Source organism: Poecilia reticulata, chromosome 18, assembly GCF_904066995.2.
Source record: "Poecilia reticulata chromosome 18, P_reticulata-male-v2, whole genome shotgun sequence".
NCBI classification, from domain to species: domain Eukaryota; kingdom Metazoa; phylum Chordata; class Actinopteri; order Cyprinodontiformes; family Poeciliidae; genus Poecilia; species Poecilia reticulata.
Genome location: NC_088847.1, coordinates 6,580,727 through 6,599,495, shown reverse-complemented (window position 1 = coordinate 6,599,495; position 18,769 = coordinate 6,580,727). Strand labels below are relative to the sequence as shown.

The following is an 18,769-nucleotide window of genomic DNA, read 5'->3' as shown; positions in this document are numbered from 1 at the left end:
TATCAGTTCCAAAACCTTAGGATGAAAACACTGGAAAAAATGAAGAAAATTGAATTGGACAAATACTGATTTTCAGTCAGACAGCTGTTAGAGGAGAAAATATAAATTTCTATGTCTAGAAACCAAAATCCAAAAGGTCTACCCTAGTAAAAACACTGAAATCAGCAGGAAATAAGATCAGTGTAGTATTCATTAACTTTAGTGAATCATTTAGGCCTAAGCTGCAATGCAAAGAGAAGTTCAGACACATTCATTAAACCACGAGAAGACATATAGCATGCAAGAGGGTTAGTGGTTGTGAAACCTGCTGACAGTTCTGAAAGTCAGTAGGCAGGTCAACATTCACTGGCATCAAAAATTTTGAGAACTTTAAAAAAATGCAGCTTTATAGAAAATCTATAAAAATTGTTTGTTTGATTTTTGCAGGAATTTAATCTGAGTGGATAAAAATGATGCAAGGTTTCATCAGCAGGTGGCAGTGTAGCTTGTGTCACGCACAGCTGAAGAAAAGCAGATCAAATTTAAATTGAAGGAAAAAGAAAAGGAAAAAGTTAGCAAGCACAACTCTTTCAATTAAAGCTAAACTAGCTTAAGCAAGTCTCTGTCAAAGTTCTTCTAAAATTTTATTTTAATGACTTTGTTTCTCACCGCATCTTGAGGAAATTCTTAAAACTTACTGCTATAGTAAATCTCGATAGTCTAGTTTTAAGAAAGAGGGCAAAGTTTTAACAAATCCAGAATTGTGTTTTAAAGAATCTGTGATCAGAGTAAAATATTCTAAAATATGTCAGACCAGTTGATATATTTTTGCCCTTATGTCTGATCTATTGTAAAGTGCTCCTAACACCAAAACATCATTTAAATTTTTCCATTCCACGAACAACTTCCTTTCAAGCTTAAAACACACATCTTCATATTAAAATTATAGCAAAAGTCCTACACCGCTGAAATATGACACCTCTCCATTGCATGTCTTCTTCAGAGGTTTTTGTGTCATTTCCTTCAATAGTTCTTAGTGCAGCGCCACCACAGGTGAGGGGAGGAACGGGCTTTTTTGCACTGTACACCAGCTGAAAATGTAACAAATGTTTACAATTTTGTCCCCAATCAATCCCAGTGCCATATAATGCACTGAAAATACCTTTCAAACGTTACAAAAGCTCTTAGATCCCCCCGTGCTCCAAAACTCAAACCAGACGAGTTTAAATAATTTTTTTTGTTAAAATACAATCTAGTTTTATTGACAATTTATTGCCCCATGAAACACAAAACACAAAAAGAAATGCAAGCTTTAGGAAGAGCAATACAGCAGGACTGAAGACTAAACTAAATTCACAGTACTTAATAGAATACAGCACATGAAGATGAATAATAACAACCACTTGTCTTTTCTGGTGAGTTGGACAAAATGTTTAAATATTATTCATAAGTAAAAAAGAAAGAACATCATAAAACAAATATAGCATACAGTACAGAGTAGCCAAAATGGCTTCTTACCATTTGCATTTCAGCTTGTAACAAATAGCGTGATTGATTGTCAAGCTCAGTTTTTCTAAACAGCAATCATACGATAACGTACGTAAGATTCATATTTATCATGTTGGCATGATGTGTATGTAGATGTATACGAACTTATTGTACATAGTTACAGTATTTTTTTTTTCTAAAGCTTAATTTGTTTTGAGGTCAGCTCATTTTTTCTCTGGATTGTTGTTTTAAATTAATCTTCAAAAAAGAAAAAGAAAAGAAGCATGTAATATGTTCATGAACCCAACAGATGTTCAGTAGATTATACAGAGCAAACTTGTGTCTGATCTCAGTTGCTATTGCTTTTTAAATTGGGTTGCACGCTATTTAGAGCCACAGGTCCCTGCGCTAACAGAAGATACTCTTAAGAGGGGGGGAAAATGGGAAGAGGTCGTGGGAGGGGGGTAGTGTCAGGGCCAAGGACACGACGAGACCGAAGATCATTAACAGCACTCAGCGCCGCAGGAGGAACAGAGGAATTGCATAGTGTAGCAGCATCGTCTTTCACATGTTTTCCTATGGAGTGTGTTGTTACCCTGTTTGAAGGTTCCTGAACCCCTTGGTGCCCCCCCACTATCCTCCATGTTGCGCTTGCAGCTCATTACAACGGGGGCTACGAGATGAAAGGTCTATTTTTACAAATGAGGGGGTGAGAAACTGAAACTTAGCAACTGTAAGTTCCCTGAAAAGATTCGGCCAAGAACGTGTTTAGCATCCTTCAATACAACGCAATCTGAACAGAAATAATCATTGATATCATTGCTAATTCTTCTTTTTTTTAAAAAAAAGTAATACAAAGCAAATATGCTATCGACTACATCATAAGACTCGATGACGTTTGTGCGATGTTTGGAAAAAAAAAAAAACAGAATGCTGTGTCATGTGGCAGCCCAGGGCAGCAGGAATGAGATTATAACGATGACGAGGGAGAGCGAGACGGGCAGCAGGAGCAGCAGCTTGACGGGGAGAGGCAGGGACGAGGGCCACAGGGAGGTCAGCTTGGAGCCTCGGGACCCATCCGAAGGACTCTTCTGCTTCTCCACGTTGGGCCCAGTGATGATGAGCGGCCTCACCTGCGAAACGCTCTCCTGAGGGATGAAAACAAGGCAAAGGATGGGGATCGTTCTATTGCGTCTGGATGCACTTGCAGTTCCTCCTTCAGTTAAAACCAGAGAAAAGTCTAAGGATTTTTTCAGTTTTTTTTTGTTTTTAGAGACCAAGAAATGTAAGCATCAAAACAAGTTCGAAAAAGGTGAAGAGGAAGTGCATTCCTTATAAAATGGTCGATAAAAGCAGCAAAATTAATAATAATTTCAAGGATTTTGCTGTAGAACACAAAAACAACTCAGACTGTAAGTTTCATAGTAGAAGTCAGATGTAATGGGCATTTGCTGGTTCTGTTTGAGTTTTATTTAATTATAGCCTATGAAAAAATTAATGTAGGACTAATCAATTAATAATTTGATAACAAAAGGTGTTTAATAGATTTTTATATATATATATATTTTTTTTTGTTACAGAATTTGAACCAGGTGAAGCTAAAACTAAACTATTTGAGGAGTTCTGAATGAAACAAAATTATAGACAGATATTTTTTTTAGCTTAAATGCAACATGTATATATTTTTGTAGTTTTACCTCTCGTGGTCTTTTTTTGAGTTTGTATACTGCAGTCAATCAATTTCTAAATTAGTTGATAATTATTTCAATAATCTATCAGTGACAATTAATACAATTAATCGTTTCAGCCCTACTTGCGACCACGCTATTGGTTTTGCTTTAAACATTGGGATGTAAATTGAAATAGAATATTACATCAATTTCACTTTTCATGAATGGAAGCTGCTGCAAAGTCAAGTTGAGTAAACTGAAGCCATGTCACATTTTCTCTCACACAGGGCAGAGAATTTATATAATAATAGCAAATATGTTGACTTTAATTTAGATGTTAGTATGTGGATTTAATTAAAAACAAACAGCAACCTTGTTACTATTTTAATTAATATTATATAGTACATATTTTATGGCTTTGAATTTAAGTGCTTTTGTCCTTTTTCCAAAACAAATTTGTCGTTCAGTACCTGGCATTTATTCTGTCTAATTATGGCTTTTTGACTGTGGAATAACAGTTTATGAGGTGAAACAAAAATCTCCTGTCAAATCCCATCTGTGCTGACTGGACTGTAATAACAGGGTTAAACAAGAGAGAGTCTAAATGGACTCTTTTACTGTCCAAATGTACGACTCATTTTGCCCTGTGACCAAAAAAATAAATAAATGAATAAAGCACCAGATAAAATATGTAAATGAAATTTTGGGAAGTGGGCGAGAGTGAGAGCTAAGACAAGAGATAAGACAGATGCAAGGCAGGTTACAAATGCTTAGAGATTACATAATCAATATGGCACTTCATCATAAATACCTACATAAATACTTTTAAAAAATGTAATATAAAATATGATAAACAAACAAGCTCAGTTCACAATGTTTAGCTGGTAAACTATGAAAATGGTGAAATTCATCTTAATGTGACTAAAGCTGGACTAGAACCAGTTCTTGTTTAGGATGAACTGGCACAAAGTTTGACTGTCCACTTGGGGAAACTCTTTTATGCCCTACTATCACAAATGTAAACATGGAGTTTTGCTCAACTTAACTGGGTCTTTAACTAGAACTGTTTGCTTTGATCAGATTAAATATAAAATTTTGCTGTGGCAAATACTCCTGGTTAATCTGCCAACAATCAAAAGATGAACGATACAAAAGCACAATGCGCACTCTGTTAAATCAGATGGGAGTTCTGATATGCTGTGGGCTAATTATTCATCAACTCTCAAATAACAGGACATTAAAACAAAAACTGGCAAATTCTGCCTGTAGACTGAAAACGAGCCATCATTCGGTCTCTTAGAAGGACAATTGCCACAAACATGAGGCCAAATCAATACAGAAATGGTTCACCGAACACAAAATCAACTTTTTTCCAATACTATTTTATCAGTTCTGGAAAAGAGCAGACGGAAATCACAAGTGGGCTACAGCAAGGTTCAATCTTAGGACTCTTCCTATTTAATACCTACATGCTCCTCCCACTAGCTCAGGTTAAAACAGGAAACAAGATTAGCTGCCATAACTATGTAGATGATGCACAGCTCTACATTACAACATCACCAGGTGACTCTGAACCCATTCAAGCACTAAACCGATTCTTAGAACAGATCAATGTGTGGATGTTCTGTAACTTTCTCCAGCTCATTAGAAACAAAACTGAAGTTATTATTGTTGGGCCTTAAGAGGAAAGATGTAGAATCAATGCACAGCTTCAGTTATTACAACTAGAAACTAGTAATCAGGCTCAAAATCTGTGTGTGGTGATGAACTCTCACTTGAACCTTCAGAGCCACATATAGACAGTTACAAAGTCGGTCTTCTATCACCTGAAGAGCATTTCCAAGCTTAAAGGACTCATGTTGCAGCAAAACTCATCGATGCTTTTCTTTACATCAAAGTGTAAAAAACTTTGAACTTGAGGAGAAGAGAGAGGACTCAGGTTCCAGACAATCCTGAGTTAAAGTATAGTAAACTATCCCCCCCCCACCTACAGGGTATTTTATTTTAAATGAAACCAATCAGCTTGATGATTGTCCCTCTACCTCCAGGATGGTCCTGCTGTGTGCTCTGTCAGGACTGAGCCGCAGGTTCCAGCGATGGCTTTTGTGGCTCCGCCCTCCGTCGTCCTCACTCTCCGTGGTGTCCTGCCGCGCCACGCGAGGACGTTTGCGCCTGCGCGAGCTGATTCGCTGGAGAGAGCTGTGCTCCTGGATTCTGAACCAATAAGACTTAAGGTCAAAACATTATAAGGAAAAAAAAAAAGTACAAGCCAAGCAAAACGTGGCGAAGAGGTCCCCCAGTAAAACCAACCTGCAGTCTGTGTCCTCTATGTCAGCATCTGCATCGCTTTCTCCCTGAGGGTCGGATAACACGCACTCCTCCTGCGTCGCAGAGGAACATTAAAATACATTACGTTCAAAATATGACTCGTTGTTCAATACAAAAAAAAAAAAAAGATGGTGAATCACGGCCATTAGTTGTCACAAACAACCTGCGGTGGTGGCATGTGTCTAACCGCATGTGCTCATGTGTGACTTTTCATTATGTCACGGTTGTTAATATGCATGAGCCAGCTGATGCCTCCTTCGATAGCATGACCAATGAGCTCACCACTTATATAAATGCCATCCTATTTATATCCCAGCGGTATTGATCTCCTCTGGAACAGTTGAATGAACACCTCAAAATGTTGAATGATGTCTGCATAGAGTTGTTGTATGAAAGGGAATTTTCTTTAAACCATTGACCATTAAATCATTGAACATCTGGGGCCAGTTAAACCAAAACTGATCAAGTAGTCAGAGGTGGTCTGAACTAACTTTGGAAGGTTTATTTCTCACTAAACTATGGTTCACTTAAGAATTGCTATTGTATAATTGATACTACTATTTAGCCAAACTTTTTAGATTTCTGTTTGGGAAAAAAAAAAGCACAGAAAAAAGATATTGTCAAAAAATGTATTGTCAAAATGTGAAAAATTTCAAGTATTCTGAATACTTTTCCAAGACAATGTAGATCTGACATGTTGGAACCTTCTAGAACTTTGCACAGTATAATAGAGAGAGCTCAGTGTATAGGGTGCTTTAGATAACTGATGACACACACACACACACACAAGCACATGCTATATATTACCTCTGTGCCATATCCCTCAGAGTACCTGGTTAACATGACTCTGTTTTTTCCACAGTGTTCACACAGCAGAGTGCCCTGACAACAGAAAAGCAAGAAGACAGCCGAGAGTGACTGATCTTGAAAACACTTTGAGGAAAAAAACACACACACAACATGACAGCTGTCAGCTCTGAGCTGCTCCTGTAAAACGTACAGTAGAAAAACAGAAGCAGCAACAGAGACACAGAAGAGATTGGCGGGAGGCCAGAGGCGCGTATTTACATGTAGAGAGACGCTCTGAGCGACACGGTGCGGCGGAACGCAGCGTTTTTCGCCGCGCGCCACAGACACTTAAGTGGGAAGCCTGAGCACTCACCAGCGTAGGCGCGTGTGCTTCTGAATAAAGTGTACAGGGACCGGCCTCGCATAGGCACACTATATCTATGTCTTCACAACTCGCCCCCATCTGAGACAGAGACAAAGACAGAGAGGATGAACTGGTGACTCTTTGATGCCTCTTACCCCCTTTTACTGCCTGCCAGTGGCAGATTAAGCAAAAGCTGCATGAAGGAAGTTCTAAGATGTTGTTTCCCAAACTTTCTTTTTTTTTTTTTTGTAAATTATGCATCTCCTAATGGCTCTGTGATGTAACCTTTTCCACCTACTTGTATTTTCAAGAGCTGAAAACCAAGCGCTGATTAGACTGCCTCTGCCAGACGTTGGAAATCATGAATGCTTAAAAACCCGGGTAATTAAGCCAAGGAAGTAATTAACATCACATCCACTTATCATAAAAGACACTTCTTTGTAGATTACATAATAAAGTTTTTTTTTTTGTTTTTGTTTTTTCTGAGGGGATGAATATTGACCTCACAAATTATTACAATTTTAATCAAGCGTATTAGTTTGTAACTGCAGTGTTCAATGATGCAGGCATTTCAACAATATTAAGGAAATTGTTTTGGTAGTAAACGCTGCATAAATATTTGATTTAGAAAATTTAGCTTAAATTAATCACTATTTTTGTCCGTCAACACTGAGCAGAGAACATGAAAGGTGATATGTTTATATGGGTTGTATTTAGGGGTGCACTGATCGACCGACTGCCCCGATTTCCTTATTTTTGGGTGATTTCATATCAGCTGATACTTACATGTAAATATGATTTTATCCACTAAGCTTATCTACTTCAGCAGAGCTCTGAAAATCAGCTATTACACTGTTGAATGGCACACCTAAGCTGTTTTTTTTTTAGCAGAAAGGTTAAAGTTTAGGTTTAGGTTAAAAAGTTAAGCTTTGTAACTTTGCAGGAGCTAACATGCTAGCATTCTTATTAGCCCAAATGTTAAAAGTTACATCAATGGAGTTCAGGGCTTTAATGACAAACCGCTTAAGCTACATAGTTAAGAAAGTTTGTTTCCACAATCGGTTTGAATTTTAAAAAAATGTAACAGCATATTTTAGCTACTTACGGCCAAGCACCAATATATTTGAAAGCCATAAAACCTATCAATATTAAAATGGGTTTCTTTCTTTCTTTCTTTGCATTGGGACAAGTTTTAAGTGCTACATCTGTAAAGGAAATCGAATGGGTTACTATGGAAGCAAAATGGTGACAAAGATGGATTTTTTTGTTGCTGACTGAAAACAGTATATCAACTGGAAAGATGTAATTGCCCCAAAATTATGAAACAATTGAAAATCTGAGGGTTCAGTTCATGTTAGAGATAATACAGAACCCTGAAGTAGGGAGTCAACAGTCTGACCAAAGCGTCAACCAAAGTCGTTGTTTGTGAGCATAAAGTTTACGGAGTAAAAACTGACTCTTTAACAACAATTTGTACTTTTTATGCGTTTTCTCTTAGTACAAATTTAACAACTACTGTCCACATTTATGTTAAGTCAAAAACCTCTTTCAAAATTATTATTCTGGATGTTTAGTTGCAATAACTAGCTTTTTTTCCCTCTCAGTTTGACTGTAGATGCTGTTTGATTAGGTGTTTATATTTTACTTTCGTGACACAGATGGTGTCCTCAGAATTTACTTTTTGGTAGCTCTTCTAAATATGTACTTGTTATTTGAAGAAAAGTGAGTCTTCCACAACTTTAAAAGTTGGGTTAATTTAGGAGACAGCTGTTGGGAGGATGTTGCTGGAGCACACCTGTCAAAAAAATAGCGCTTGTCAGAACTGGAGTTGTTTTGAAATTACAATTTTCTTACAAATGATCATTTGCTGCTATGGTGGCATACAGACAGACTAGGTTTGTGGGTTTTAAATTACTGCAGGGGGTGACGGTTTACTATGTCTCCTAAGTACTGCTCACAGACAGTCCTTCCTTGTCCTGACTGAATAAGTTCAAATACAAAGTTTCACTTTATGAACTCATATTTGAGCTGGGAACTTTGCCAACACAATTGTTGGTTTATATGAATATTTTACTATAAATTAATGCCCGAGTGTGGCATTCCAAATGGAATGTCATCACTTAAGCATGGTTAAACATGATGTAAAATCAACTTTAAGCGTAAATAGTTTTAAAAAATTTAGCAAAATGAAATGCATGCAATTTGTTACCTCAATTTTATAAATTCAATTATAAGTTGGTTTAGGCGGTATGAAAGCTTGTTAGGTGTCTCTGCTGGCTCTATGACTTCTTTTCTATGTAATGCAACGTCAAAATCCAGGTAATCCAAAAACAGGTTCTGCGCAATAAATAAATAAAAAAAAGATTTAGAGCCTTACCTCACAGTCATTATCGGATGTCTCTCCAGAGGTAAACAGGCTGTGGGTGTCAGACTCCCTCCGCAGCATGACCTCTGACTGGGATCAAACACTCACGTGGACCTAGAGGGGGGAAACTATTTTCATTGACTTGACTTTGATCTGAAAATTATTTATGCTAACACTCTTTTCACTTGGAGGTTTCATTATTTTTCTGAGTGCTCTACTTTTTTTTTTTTTTTTTAAGAATGATTCACTGATGGATTGCAAAAAAACAGCATTGCAGTGGTGTAGAAGTGATGCTGTCTTTACGCAAACAGCGGGGTTTGTCATCACATCACATCACAGCACCTCTCTAACATCTGCTCAGCACTGTCCGCACTCCCATTACGTAATAACCACAGAGCATTAATGTTATAGGAAGCCTGAGAACTTTTCACATAAAGTAAAAACGCGGACAACATAACAAGGGCGTTCTATTAATTAAAATCGAAACATTCAGATATATATTTACTGAATAAGTACTCAATATTTCCGGTATTTCCCAACTATAAGATATGACAAAATAAGAGCGGAGTAACCCATCTTACCCGAAAAGCATCGCAGGACACAGAATAAACCCATAAAAGGTCGGCAGAGTGTTTTGATTAGAGAACGAGCCGGCGCACGCGGCAGTGCGTGTCATTGTGGCGCGGAGAAGCCATGAGCTCGCGCTGTTCGCTTATGTTTGACATTGTGGCAAATCCTCTGCGTGATGTCAGCGCGAGCGATGACAGGCAGCTACAGTCAGGGAAGGCGCGCGCTCACTCACACAGTACACCAAAGCACCGCGGGAGCGCGAGCCTGAGATTGGTGCGACTTCCGTTTTAACGTGGCTTTCAAAATAAGTTGAACTAGGTGAAATTAGAACGACCTGAAAACAATGACACGTGTACATTTCTTCGTTTTTACAGCTTATTGCTATATCATAGTATATAATATGTAATAAATAAACACGTGTCTCTTCAAACTTATCTTCATCAAATCTCCCTATTTATATCTTGACATGTTGAGTTTAGTAGATTAGAGGAATTCTGAGATTAATGGCTCTATATTCATTTGTCTTTATTTCTGTATGGAGTAAATAAATCGTTTAAGAAACATGTTTTATTAATATTAAACCCATATTTTGAAATATTTTTATTGTGAAATGATTCTTTGACTTCTTGAAGTTTTTGCTGGTAACTTGAGATCTGTGAGATATTGTCCTTTATTATTCCAAATTATGAAGATATGTTTTTTTTTAAAAAGAAGTGCTTCTTGGGGCACCATGTTTGTTTCTTCTTTTACAGCAGTCTTTTAATAAATACTCAGCATAAAAATGTCCAATAAAATGCAATTTGAACACGTACGGCACACATGCCAGATACTGAGATTACAGCAATTTTTGATCAACTTGTAATTGGTGCCATCTTGTAGATGTTATTTTATCAGGTCGGTGAAAAAACACAATGATATGTAAAAAGGAAAGTTCATGTATTTTATGCCCACATGTTGTCACATAGCATAGTTTGCTAACAATATATTTCGTAATACCAAAATAGATTGCTATACTTTTTGAAGGATCAGAAAAAAATCACTGTGGATAAAAAACAAAGATGACCAATTATAGGAAAAGAAGACTAAAATACTGTTTGAAACAATTGTTTTAAAATTTATTGAAGACCTGCTTGAAGTGCTCTGTTGAAAATTGATGCCACTGTTTTACTCCCCTCACTGTGGATTTAATGTGTTTCTCTGAAACATGCGGCAGATAACTTTGATTAAAATGTGATTTAATCAAAGGAACAATGTATGTTTAGTGCATGCAAGAAGGAAATTGCTAAAGAAATTGTTTAACTTGTGTTGTGAGACCAGGCAGAATCAATTTTTAATCACTGGGTTTATGAGTTTGCAGAGTGTTTTACATTATTGTGTATTGAGCATTATGTGACTTTATGGGTGTGTTTAGAAAACTGGTAAAAAACTGAGTGTTACTTGAATTGAGAGCAATATACAGAGTGCACATGGATCTAATGGACTGAAGGTTTTTCCATTTCACATTCCATCCTGCTCACTGTGACGATGATAGAAATAAACCTCTGTGTGTGAAAAGATTCATCTTTCAAATAGTCTTGGTTTAAGCTAAATAGTTGCTGGAAAAAAAAACTTTGTGTTTTGATGCAAAAAACTTGAAATGTTGCATTCCCTCTACCTTTGCTTTGGAAAACATCTTAAAAGTGGTTCTGTGAACCCTTAAATCATCTTTTCCAAAGAAAGGCGCATACCTACTGGACATGGAATTGCAGGTCACTGCTGCCACATCTCATTGTTGCATTGAATAGGCGCTCCGAGGCAATGTGGTACACTGGTATGTTATTGTCTTTGAGGAAAATGAGACGTTTACTTGAAGTAAAACGGTGCACGGTTGAAGTGTTGAGTCGTGCGAGCACGTCTCGACGGTTACTGTGGAGACATGTAAAGTTTTCAAGACGACAATAATGGCATCGTGATAAAAAAAAAAAAAAAAAAGACCATGCTTGAGTTTTAAAAAACTACATTTAAACGTGTTGGAAGAGCGTCCCATTTCAAGCGGACCTTTCTAATGATGAATTCAAAGTTCAGTTTTTTGACCGTGACATCTTAAAAACCCTCAAACGTGCAGCAATTACGTGTGATTTTTGTCTTGATCTTTATCTTGGCGCTTAGAGTCGACATACAGTCGGTTCAGTAGCCATGTAGGGACCCGCAATACAGAGGAAGAGGGGGAGGAAAAAAAGGGTTGCAAGCATTTATTCAAACAGCCACTACCACACAGAGACACACCGAGACACAGAACATCCTCGCATCCTGAAAATTGCTTTTTCCCACAGAAAACGTGTCCCTTTCTGTAAGGACGCCGCATCGTCCCCACAACTCTGCAGCTGCACTTATCGGGTCTGGTAGCTGGAGCCTCGTCAAAACAAGTCTGCTGTTTATTTGTGAGCAAAAGCAGTCTTTGGGAGGCTGAAGAAGTGAAACTTTAGACACTCCCAAGACAAGCAGCGAATATGTATATTTGGGAACATACTTTAAAATGCCGTGCTGATAAATAAATACCTAAAAGATATTAAGTCTTGCAAATGGAGCTCATTTTGACTGAATTCTCCCATGAGTCCTTCTGCCGCCAGCAGACAGCAGGGCTACTGAGTGAGATAAAGTGTAATTAGGGGAGACCTAATGGCCGAGGGAGGGATCCTCATTAAAGTTGCATGTGGACCATGCAAAAGACCCTTGGGGACAAACCAAATACTGTTTTAGAGACTGTTCCAGTATCTGGCAGTAGTCCTTAAATCTTTTCACATTTTGCTTCACAAACTTTAAGTATTTTATTGATATTTGATGCGATAGACAAACACTGAGAAGTTCCTTTGTTTCTACAAATAGAATCAGAAAAGTGCGGCATCTATTTGAATTCAGTCGCCTTGTGCAAATACTTTCCCAAGTCTTTAAAATGCAGGAAGGGAAATCCAATGTAAAACCTAAGCCAAATACGTGACTCACAAACATCAGTTCTGTACTGGATTGGTTGAGGCCGGGGTCAACAACGTTCGTCAACGTCGGCATTGGGAGCATCTTCTGCAGTGAGACTCCATCTGATAGGCAAAACGTACTATTGATCTGAGTTTATGACATGTAAAATGTAATACTCATAATATTATGCACATTGACTATGCATTGGAAGTCCTGTACTTCAATCTTTCGCACCAATAACTAGCTTCTGTGTTTTGCATGGTCTCATCTGACTAGAACTTGTTTGCACTGTCCTTTACCTGGCTTTGTTTCAAAACAAGTAACTAGTACTGATGTGACAATAGCATTGTACTGCTTTCAAGAGAATATTTCCTGCATATTTGGAGCAATCCTGCTCATAAAAGGTTCACCACCCTACTTAAAAAAACTTATGTAAGAACAATATGTCTTCATAAAACTGACAGAGGAAATTGCTTGAAAATAAGATGAGCTCTTCTGTGTGTGTGTTAACTAAAGAGGACGGAAGTAACAGATCTAAAGGAGAAGATAAAGAGGCTTGTATATACACCATGATACCAACACAAACAGGAGATTCGGCCTCGATAAGGAAATGAAGGAAAAGGGCGCAGCTCAAATAAACCATAACCGATGCACCAGTGCATCCCTTGCCCTCCTCGCTCTCCAACCGAAACTCTCGCCAGCCGTTGCTTCTGGACACACATGGGGAGATGAAAGTCAGAGGGCAGCTGCGGAGGCATTTCTGAAAGAGCAGCAGGGAAAGGCATTCCGTGAACTTTCTCATCAGAGTTGGGATCAGGACTTAAACACAGCCCATCAAGACTCACAAGAATTCTCTGAGGTTGCAGAGCTCAGCTGCAAAAGAACAACAGCGGACGTTTAGATCAGACGCTTCAAATCTGAGGGAACAAACACGACACCCGAGGCAATTACAGGTTACGGTGGAGTGAGGATTGGCCAGAGGTGGCTCAGAAATTGGGATTCTGGGCGTGGGAGCTTTGCGCTCCTGTGGTGGACAAGTGAGGCAGAGCATCCACAGATGTTCAGATGCAGATTTAGTGTCTGTGAGGTGGAGGCTGACTGCGCAGTGAGAAGAGAAAGTACAGGAAAAGCAAGGAGTTCTGTTTATATGAGGAATGACGGAAACGGAAGACAAGGTCTGGTAGATCCTCAACGAGACTTTCGTTCATTTTCAGGATGAAGAAGAGGTATGCCTTTTGGAGTCAGCTGAGGAAAAAATAACTTTTTTTAACACATTCATTTCTTAATGAGACCAATGAAGGAATCGGATCAAATCAAGGACCTGACCTGGGATTTTGACCAATCCTGGGACTCGATCATTAAACCGGCCGCGTGCCTTTGCCTCAACACCTTGGATTTCTCTGACCTCTTCGATGAAGACGACAGTGAAGAGGACGAGCGGCTCCTTACATCACCACCAAGTCAACACCTGTCCGTGGCACCTCCTCCGCCACCTCTTCCACCGCCTCTTCCTCCACCTCCCACTTTACCTTCACCATCTAAAGGTGCAGGGATTAAGAGCCACACCTTGAAGCTTCACTGGAGGGAACTCCAGAACCTGACCCCGCTTCCCAGGATGACGCGCTTTGGGAAGCAGACTATATGGGCCGGGCTGGAGCCAGTGCAGTTGGACACGAACCGTCTGGAGTATTTGTTTGAGTCCAAGGCCACCAGCACCAGTTTTAAGGTGGTTTCTGGGTGGCAGGTGAGAATGATAAAAAATCCTTGAAATCAGGACTATTGTAAAGACTTCTGTCCATTTTTAAGTGTTTTATGAAAAGACAAAATGGCAAAGTGTGTTACTGTCAGTCAAGCATAGTGATCTGCTTATGTCAGCCCCAACAGCTGATTTAGTAAGTCTCTATGTGTGTTGAGGGTTGGATGTAGCAATAGCCGAGTTTCCATTATAAATGTGCACAAAAACTTGTGGACATTCCACTAATGTCAAAAACCCACAACTTCATCTTTCCATTATAGCTGCAGTTTGCAACATTTACAAAAATGTGTTTCTTCCATATTTGTTAAAAATGTCACCATGTTGTGACAGTTTTATATGAGGCAGACGATCTGCGAAAAGAATGAATGACTTGTGATTTCTGAAGTCAGTTGATCAATAAAAATGGTTTATAGTCATTGGCAGATTTAAACTAGGTAAGTTTAACGAAAATCCAGTCAAAAATCAAAAAGCAATCATGACAAAAATCTTTTAACCATTACGTTTTCTGTTAAATTCAGTGTAACTGGGTCTTTCAGCCTGCATTCAATTTGTGGTAGGCATATACGTGAATTATTTTAATATCAATGCAGCAAAATTGCAATGTTTGAAGATTCATCACCAGGTACATTTATATCTCCTTTATAATGACGAGGCACTAATTATGAGATAGTCATGTCACACTTACTAGAGTCAAGTTGTTGTTTTTTTTTAAATAGTGGCAGAAATTGGCATCCATACCCTTTGAAGGATTTATATTATTTATAAAATGATGCAAACATCCAAATATATATCTAACTATAAATTATGAGGCAACAAAATCTATGTGTCACAATCAAAAGGCAGTCAAAAAAAAAACATATTGCATCATAACAGTGTGCTGCCTGTTTCTCTTCAACAGAAGCAGTCGTCTATTTCAGTGCTGGGCATGAAGCGCAGTAACATCATAACCATCGCCCTGAGCAGCCTGCCTCCACCTCGCCTCCTCCCTCCTGCTATCTACAGCATGGACAGCAGCGTGCTGGACAGAGAGGACATTCAGGTACACCGACTCTCTGTATCTGACCTTTAAACTTTTGTTCTGACAGGGCGTTTACGTTGCTATCTCCAGCACGAGTTTGAACTGTTTTCACATTTCCTCTATAACAGCGACTTGAAGCTCTGATCCCAACAGAGGAAGAGCTTTGTCTGATCAACGAAGCCAAGGCCCAGAACCCCCACGCTCCCCTGGCCCAGGCTGAACTGTGTCTGCTCACCCTGGGGGAAATACCTCACCTGAGAACGAGGCTTCAGCTCTGGACCTTCGCTTTGGACTATGACTCCTTAGAGAAGGTAGGCAGAAACAATGACACCTGTCATGACTGTCACCTTGACTGACCTCAGAATGGCTCATCTACAGTACCGTTAAAAACCACATGTCCATATTAAGTTATTTTCATATTTCAACTTTTCAATTTCAATTTTATGTTTTACATATGAACCAGAAAAAATAAAATAAAAATACACACAACTTACAAAAGAAGTGTCATACTCAATTTAAAACCCAGTAAAAGCGCTACAACTATAACTCTAAACCACTAAGTTACTAATTCACTTGCCTGTTAGCAAGCTGCTAATTGCAACTAACAATATATTCCAGCAATATGTTCTGGTCATATGGTTTCCTCTGACCGGAACATCTTGTCACACCACGTGTCCTTGTTGTTGGGAAAACAACAACGACCAGCCAACCAGCGCTGACCGAAATTCTTGCCACATTTTTCAGTTGTGAAACTTTTTCAAAACTGATACACTGGGTTGTGTAAGTCTATATAAAATCCTGGGCTGTAACAACTAAAGAGTGTGAGTACTTCTGCAAGGCACAGTGTGCTTTTCAGTTCCCACAATGCCCTCAATATATGTGTCCATCCATTATATAGGAAATCGCTGAGCCTCTGTTCCACCTAAAGCTGGCCATGGAACAGCTGGCCGCCAGCCAGACCTTCAGGTGCATCCTAGCGACCGTGTTAGCCATCGGTAACTTTCTCAACGGCTGTAAGGTGAGGGAGTGCAATTGTTAGTTTCATTTTTCATTCCTACTTAATTTCATTCGTGCTTGACAACAGATTTCATCTCCCCAAGGCCCGTGGCTTTGAGCTGAGCTACCTTGGAAAGCTGTCCCAGGTGAGGGACACGCACACGCGCCAGCCGCTGCTGCACCACGTCTGCGTGCTCCTGCTGCAGCTCTACCCACAATCCTCTGACCTCTACTCTGACATCACCGCCGTCACTAAAGCCGGCAAGGTGCGCACTGTGAGAAGTGACTACAAAAAAACAAAAGGTAGACAAAGTCACATTTGGTGTTCAAAGGTGTCCCTCATCTCCGCAGTGTGACTACTCTCTAGTTCAGTCCAACTTTGCGCAGCTAGAGGCCATGTGCAAAGCATCCTGGGAGCAGTTGAAGGTTCTGGAAAAGGCTGAGGAAAAGAGGAAAGGAGGAAAAGGAGATAAGCAGAAAGGGAAAGACGTGGAGATGTTTGCTCCAGAGGGTTCGCTCCGTCACAAACTGCCCAAGATCCTGAAGGAGTGCGAGGAGCGGCTGAAGGTCCTGAGAGCCGTCCACCGTCGGGTTATCAACAGGCACGCTTGCACACGTTCACCACACACCGAACTTCGAACGGCTTCGCCCGTGATTTAGAACTTATCGTTTTTCCTGCTGATTGTCTTTCCTTCCTCAAGGTTCCACTCGTTCGTCATGTTCCTGGGTTACTCCCGAGCCATGGTGCGAGACACCAGAGCGGAGGACTTCTGCAGGACCATCAGCAACTTCTCACTGGAGTACAGGTCCATGAGGCAGGCCGTCCTCCTGCAGAGGGAGCGGGAGAGGGAGCGGCAGAAGATCGGAGGTGAAAACCCGGGGCCCACCACGCCTGTGGGCAGGAGGAAAGGTCAGCTAACTCCAGCGTCACAGGTTGGTATTTCAAACACTCCCAAACCAAACCATTCAACATATTTACCTAGTAAAGGGACAATTTGGCAGAAAGGTGAAAAAAAACACAACATGGGAAATTAACTCAGAGCCATGAGAAATGAGTATAATCTTTGAACAGCACATCTCTTCCAAAAGATTTGAATAAACTACTTTTGATCTGTCGTGCAGGAAAGTGATGAACAAAACCGCCTGGAGGAAGTGCTGAGAACGCCGGAGTCCATTCCGAGGAGGGATGGGACTTTACCACGAAGCCGCCAACGGATAGCTGACATTAAAGGTATTTCACACATTTTTTATTTTTTTACTCTTACTTTGATCAGTTGTTCTGCTTAATTTAAAGTGAGTTTACTATATGATTTGTTGACTTGAGTGCTCATTTCTTTCTATTTCAGATTCGTTTTCAAGAAAACTGAAGGCATGACCTTGCTGAAGTTCCCTTTTAGACACTGGAGAAAGTTATTTATGATGTTGCCGTTACACTGAAATGTTGATCTCATGTATTCCCATATTTTACAGCCGGTGCATTTTGCGGCAGAGCTTTTGTCGAATACATGGGAAACTTTGAGTTGAGGATGAATTTTGTAATTTGCATGAGTCAAACTATTGCTCTTGTTGTTTTTATGAACAGCTAAATTGAAGTTAGATTGAAAAAAAAAATTATCCTTATGAAAAAACTGATGCTAATAGTTTTGATTTCAATCCGGTTTTGACTATCAAGCTAAAGCAACAGCTAAAACCAGATGTTTACATAGCCACATATTTTTCTCGCTGTCTGGCACTTAATGCAATAAACGTTTTCTGTTTTCAGTTAAAAATATCACAACCATTGTGTAACAGTAAAAAATGTGCATTTGCATAATATTTTAATTAGCATTTTGTGGTCATGAATTACTGTTGTTTGTAAAAAAATACATAAAAATATATTTTTTAAAATGAGCATTTTAAAGTGTGTCTGTTTAGAGAAAGAAAATAAAATGATCTACAAAAGGAGCAATACTTGTGTTGAATCTGAGCTTTAAAGCATACATAAAACTTAAAAATGTAAATGTTTACTTGTATTCTAAATAACAACAAGCTAATATTTAAATTTCACAGTATTTAGCAACTGCAGTCGCCTGTAAAGGTTTATTTAAACCCCAATCAATGTTATGGTAGAAACAGGCAACTTTTATCTGCAAATGTCTTGAGTAGCTAGCAGTCTTCAAAAAATGCAAAAATCACACATTCAAATTTTGTAACCATGGCCAAGTTTAATATTGTTATTTTGTGGAAACAAAAATTATTAGTCCGTTTTTAAGAATCTAAAAATTGAGATGAATAATTGCAAAAATGAAAGCTACACTGTTTCTAAGTCAAACTGACAAAAATGACAGTCTTTGGCCTTCATGTTGAGTTTTAGTCTTAAATATTCCTGACGTTAATGGTCTTTTGTTTAGGTTTTTAGCTTGAACTTTCTCACGCCGTCATTTGCGTCGAGCGACAGCGGTTTGCAGATGTCTCTGTTGACTGACACATCAGTCCAGTGTAGCAGCCAATCTGT

At 39.1% G+C, this 18,769-nt stretch overlaps 2 protein-coding genes across 3 annotated transcripts; one reads left to right on the top strand and one right to left on the bottom strand.

The window, feature by feature from the left end:
• Positions 1 to 1,207: 1,207 nt before the first annotated feature.
• LOC103480304 (uncharacterized) lies at positions 1,208 to 9,936 on the bottom strand. Of its 2 annotated transcripts, XM_008435187.3 has the most exons (7): positions 9,565 to 9,936; positions 8,996 to 9,097; positions 6,628 to 6,717; positions 6,273 to 6,347; positions 5,448 to 5,518; positions 5,180 to 5,351; positions 1,208 to 2,615 (listed from the first exon to the last, which is right to left on the bottom strand). In XM_008435187.3, the coding sequence occupies exons 2-7, from the start codon at positions 9,062 to 9,064 to the stop codon at positions 2,406 to 2,408; spliced, it is 687 nt and encodes a 228-aa protein (XP_008433409.2). In that variant the 5' UTR covers positions 9,065 to 9,097; positions 9,565 to 9,936; the 3' UTR covers positions 1,208 to 2,405. The 2 variants fall into 2 exon arrangements, with proteins under 2 accessions (XP_008433409.2, XP_008433411.1); XM_008435189.3 differs by lacking the exon at positions 6,628 to 6,717 and having other exon boundaries at positions 9,565 to 9,904.
• A 3,456-nt stretch (positions 9,937 to 13,392) lies between these two features.
• LOC103480303 (FH1/FH2 domain-containing protein 1) lies at positions 13,393 to 18,706 on the top strand. Its single transcript, XM_008435185.3, has 9 exons — positions 13,393 to 14,249; positions 15,160 to 15,300; positions 15,408 to 15,590; positions 16,178 to 16,297; positions 16,380 to 16,541; positions 16,627 to 16,877; positions 16,977 to 17,208; positions 17,398 to 17,506; positions 17,622 to 18,706. The coding sequence occupies exons 1-9, from the start codon at positions 13,791 to 13,793 to the stop codon at positions 17,648 to 17,650; spliced, it is 1,686 nt and encodes a 561-aa protein (XP_008433407.2). The 5' UTR covers positions 13,393 to 13,790; the 3' UTR covers positions 17,651 to 18,706.
• Positions 18,707 to 18,769: the final 63 nt, after the last annotated feature.

Coding starts and splice junctions, on each gene's coding strand:
- LOC103480304 (XM_008435187.3), bottom strand. CDS start 9,064: ATGCTGCGGAGGGAGTCTGACACCCACAGCCTGTTTACCTCTGGAGAG. Junction 5,519..6,272: donor CTGAGGGATATGGCACAGAG/GTAATATATAGC, acceptor TCTGCGACGCAG/GAGGAGTGCGTGTTATCCGA. Junction 5,352..5,447: donor ATAGAGGACACAGACTGCAG/GTTGGTTTTACT, acceptor TTATTGGTTCAG/AATCCAGGAGCACAGCTCTC.
- LOC103480303 (XM_008435185.3), top strand. CDS start 13,791: ATGAGACCAATGAAGGAATCGGATCAAATCAAGGACCTGACCTGGGAT. Junction 15,591..16,177: donor ACTATGACTCCTTAGAGAAG/GTAGGCAGAAAC, acceptor TCCATTATATAG/GAAATCGCTGAGCCTCTGTT. Junction 17,209..17,397: donor AGCTAACTCCAGCGTCACAG/GTTGGTATTTCA, acceptor TCTGTCGTGCAG/GAAAGTGATGAACAAAACCG.